Below are 4,361 nucleotides of genomic sequence, written 5' to 3' on the forward strand. Positions count from 1 at the left end.
CCAGTGCACTTTGGTTCCCAAAGTTGGGCTTGGGACCCAATTATGGGTCATGAAGCACCTTGGATAATCTGCAGAAATCAATTTAAAGGGTAATAAAATAATTGCTGATGTAATATTTTCCTATAATTATTACAAAAACACAAAATGAGTATAAATAAGTATTTATATTTGTGTACAAGCTGTTTAGATTGTCAAAAATCCTGTGTTTTTAGGGTTATTAACAAAGTTTGTGTACTCAGACCAGTAATATTTGGGGTCACAAGTTTTTGCCATGGATATTTTGTGGGTCAGAAGACAAAAAGTTTGGGAACCACTGCTATAAAGTGCAAGCCTGGTTTCAAAACGTATTTATTGCTGACTCTAGTTGTATAAAACAAAACAGTGCAATTTTAAATCATGTAACTCAGTTTGTGACATCATGCTAATTATTTGTTTTTATAAAGATCAAATAAAACATTTTCAAATACTTCAGTCAGGCCTTCTCAGACGGTGTGAGGTCTCTGACCTCCCCTGAGTCACTCTGCTGTTTCTCTGCCATGGATAAGATTTGATCTGATAGGGTTTTAATGTCTCTGTGTGTGTCAGGATGTGCAGACAAAGCTCTCAGAAGTTCAGTCAGGCCCTCCTCCTCCAGCATCCAGCTGTAATGTGTAGCTGGAAGACAAAGGAGTAAATAATGATGACACAAACGATAACAAATCCAATTCTTCATATAAAATCATTAACTAAAACAACAAACAAAATATTTAACTGGCATATGTAAATGAAGCAAGCTCAGAGTCTTCTCTGTTTTATGTAAAACTAACTTCTGTGACGGGCGTAGAGTCACATGTGGCTCTTTAGAGCCTAACTTCCCCAGGGTCTCCTCTGTTTGTGTGTCTTACTGTTCTGACTGCAGACCAGATGTACGGCCCACACCGCCCACAGCTGCACCCCTGAGGGCTGGCACGGCTGAAGCAGAGGGACAAATGGATGGAATGACCTGCAGCGAAGGCATCGTAAAACTCAGATTCATAAAGAAGAGGGGGGGAAAGTTGTGGTTCAGGATCGTTCTGTGTGCACCAGACACTTTCTGCTGAATCGTTAAAGTGCACGGAACAAAAGATAATCTGATTTTCTTACTGAACTGTTCTGAAACGTTTTAAACAGACCATTTCATGGCACTACAGTACTCATCAGATCATCTGAAAACACTTTGAACAGTTATTATCTTACCTGTTATAGACACAGTAGAAAAATGTTTATTTCTGACAAAACTGATGATCTCATGGTTCAAATTGTAAAGATTTTGCCCTAAAACAACATCCAGTCTGAAAAACTGCATGGTGAGTAAAAATAGCTTCTTTATAAACATTTACATTAATGTTAATTTTACAGTAAAAGGTTATTTACATAGATTTGTATAGTTATTTGCAAGCACAGTCAGCATCAACAGCTGTCTGTAGCATATCAGTGCAGCCTGGCCCTGGGGGCATTTCAGGCACAGAAATCATATTTCAACCAAAAATAAAAGCATTCAGTTAGAAACTGGTTGATCTGTGATAGCTTATAAAGAATAAAATAATAGATTAGAGTTGCACTAATGAACAACTGTGTAATAATAATAAGATTAATCAAACTGAACACTCTGATCTGTAAAGTGCATTTTGTCCTCACCTGTATGACACCATTTCCCTCTCAGGATGAGCCCACGTTATTACTGACTCATGCTGCAGAGGAAACAAACAAACAAACAAACAAACAAACAAAACCTTTTAAAGGAGCACACAGAGGGCTCTGTCTGTTCTAAGACACCCAGAACACACCAACTGCTTCAGGATGGTGGTGCGCAGCTCCTCATCCAGGGTCCAGGCCTCTGTCCTGGAGGCCAGCTGGGCCAGAATCCCCCCTGCAAAGTATCGGACCTCCACCTGAGAGTTCTTCAGGAGGCTGAGGATGTGCTCGAGCAGGTCTTCATCCATCAGATCAGCCTGCAACTCTTCCACTTCTGCAATGTTGTTCTACATGAAAACAAAGATGAATTTAAAATGTCTTATTTCACATCATTAAAATCAATGCTCTGTTCAAAACGCACGGCTCCAAACATCTCTGTTAGAAATAAAACAGCTGAGCTGTGATGTATTCTTTCAGGAGAGGACACCAACCTTTCCAAATTACACTGCCTTGCCAAAAAAAAACGTCACACTAATATTTGCTTGGACCACTTTTAGCTTTTATTACGGCAGACATTCAGTGTGACATTGTTTGGATAAGCTTCTACAATGTCACAAGATTTAATTCATTCAGTGTTGATTTAATTTTTCACCAGGATCTTACATTCATGATGGTAGAGTCTGACCTTCTCCAGCACATCCCAAAGATTCTCAGTGGACTCTGTGGAGCCAAACCATGTGTGAAAATGATGTCTCATGCTCCCTGAACCACTCTTTCACAATAAGAGCCTCATGAATCCTGGCATTGTCATCTTGGAACATGGCCGTGTCATCAGGGAAGAAACAATTCATTGATGGAATAACCTGGTCATTCGGTATATTCAGGTCAGCTGACCTCATTCTTTGAGCACAAACTGTTGCTGAACCTGGACCTGACCACCTGCAGCAGCACTGCCTCCACAGGCTGTACAGCATCACTTCACCTGCCTCTCTTCTTACCCTGATGCACCCATCACTCTGGAACAGGGTCAGTCTGGACTCATCAGACCACATGACCTTCTTCCATTGCTCCAGAGCCCAATCTTTACGCTCCCTAACAAACAAACCTTTTTTTTCCAGTTAACCAATGATCCTTTTCAAACAGACTGACATCTTCTCCATGACCACAGGATGTGTCATTCTACATGGTTGTTTAAGAAATGAGAAGCAACTCATTGCACCAGTCGGGGTTAAATAACTTGTTGCCGGCTGAAAGATAATCACTGATGCAGTAATTATCCAATAGGAGGCTCATACCTATTTGCTTAGTTAAATCCAGGTGGCAACTTTTTTTTTTTGGCCAGGGAGTGTATTTCTTATTTGTTTCTGTTAATATTTTGTCTTAAACTTTAATATTTATCACACTAAATCACACCTGTCAAGTCTTTTGAAGGTAAAACCTTTCTGTTGTGTATTGAATATTCAGTTTATCAAAAGCATTTGATCTAATGTCTTGTTGAAGCGGAGTCGACTTAGTTTTTCCAAATTTATTTGACATTTTGGTTAGATTTCCTAATAATAAAACAACTTAGTCTAACATGTAATTTTTTTGTTCATTTCATGTACTTTCATAATTTCAAAACCAGTAAAGACCAAATGTTTCAATAGTAAATGCTGATGCAAAAAAATTCAAGCTGAAAGAGGATGTTTTTACCTTTTTTTAACTGTTACAACAAATCTTATTGTACTCACCAAAAGTCCGAGAACTTTCTGCTGAATAGAGGGTTCACTGTAGTATGACTGCAAGTCAAAGTATATATAACAAGAGATTGTAAAAGGAAAACTGTTCGCTGGAACACATTTCAGTCAGTGTTTTTGTTTTTTGCTCACTGACCTCCAGAACCTCCTCGTAGAGTTCCAACCCCTGACACTCGATGAAGTTACGAGCCGCTGTGGGCATCTCGTCCGTCAGGTTCCACAAAGCACTCAGAGCAAACTTTAATGTGGAGTCAATTACTCCCACCATGGCTTTCTGCTGCACCATAGCCAGGAGCTGCTGTTAGACACAGACAACAGGAAGAGAAAAACAAATCAGAATGGACGTGAAGAGAGCAACTGGAGGAACCAGAAACAACATACATCCACAAGTTAAATAAGATCCATCACTTCCAGCTTTGAAGAGAAATTCTGTTCAGATTAGACTTGACTGATCAATTTTAGTATGCTGGCCACTTGTTAAAACCAAACAAGGACTATAAACAAAATTGTGGAGTATTTTGAAGTGTCCCTCAGAATCCTGATCTGTATTCTGTTGAACATCTGTGGAAGGAGCTGAAACATCTGGTGAAGGAACCCTGAAACAGCTGGAGTGGTGAGGTCATGGAGGATATAAATCCAGGAATGCAGAACCAGTTTGGAGAACTTAAGAAGAAAAACTTTATTTCTAACAAAACAAATGCCAACATGGCCATAAAACTAACATGACCAGGAGTTAACACAAACAGTACACAGAAAACCAGACTCCGTCTGTCCGTCCGTTCCTTTTCTTCTGCTTATCCGGGGTCTGGTCGTGGGGGGAAGCAGCCTAAGCAGAGAGACCAAGACTTCCTCCAGCCACTTGGGCCAGCTCATCCCAAGGCGTTCCCAGGCCAGCTGAGAAATGTAGTCCCTCCAGCGTGTCCTGGGTCTTCCTCTGGACCTCCTCCCAGTGGGACGTGCCCAGAACACCTC

General features: G+C 40.4%; 1 protein-coding gene across 4 annotated transcripts in view; it reads right to left on the reverse strand.

Moving 5' to 3' along the window:
- Positions 1-319: 319 nt before the first annotated feature.
- LOC106521287 (protein zyg-11 homolog) overlaps positions 320-4,361 on the reverse strand; it is a 23,779-nt gene continuing 19,737 nt past the window's right edge. Inside the window, exons 9-14 of one of the 4 annotated variants that reach the window (XM_014013805.1) lie at positions 3,526-3,684; positions 3,384-3,431; positions 1,806-2,000; positions 1,657-1,709; positions 885-982; positions 320-654 (exon numbers count right to left, since the gene is read on the reverse strand). In XM_014013805.1, coding sequence (XP_013869259.1) covers positions 473-654; positions 885-982; positions 1,657-1,709; positions 1,806-2,000; positions 3,384-3,431; positions 3,526-3,684 — 735 coding nt within the window. In that variant the 3' untranslated portion in view covers positions 320-472. The other 3 variants (XM_014013804.1, XM_014013806.1, XM_014013807.1) reach the window with 3 other exon arrangements.

This window comes from Austrofundulus limnaeus, unplaced genomic scaffold (assembly GCF_001266775.1).
Source record: "Austrofundulus limnaeus strain Quisiro unplaced genomic scaffold, Austrofundulus_limnaeus-1.0 Scaffold106, whole genome shotgun sequence".
NCBI classification, from domain to species: domain Eukaryota; kingdom Metazoa; phylum Chordata; class Actinopteri; order Cyprinodontiformes; family Rivulidae; genus Austrofundulus; species Austrofundulus limnaeus.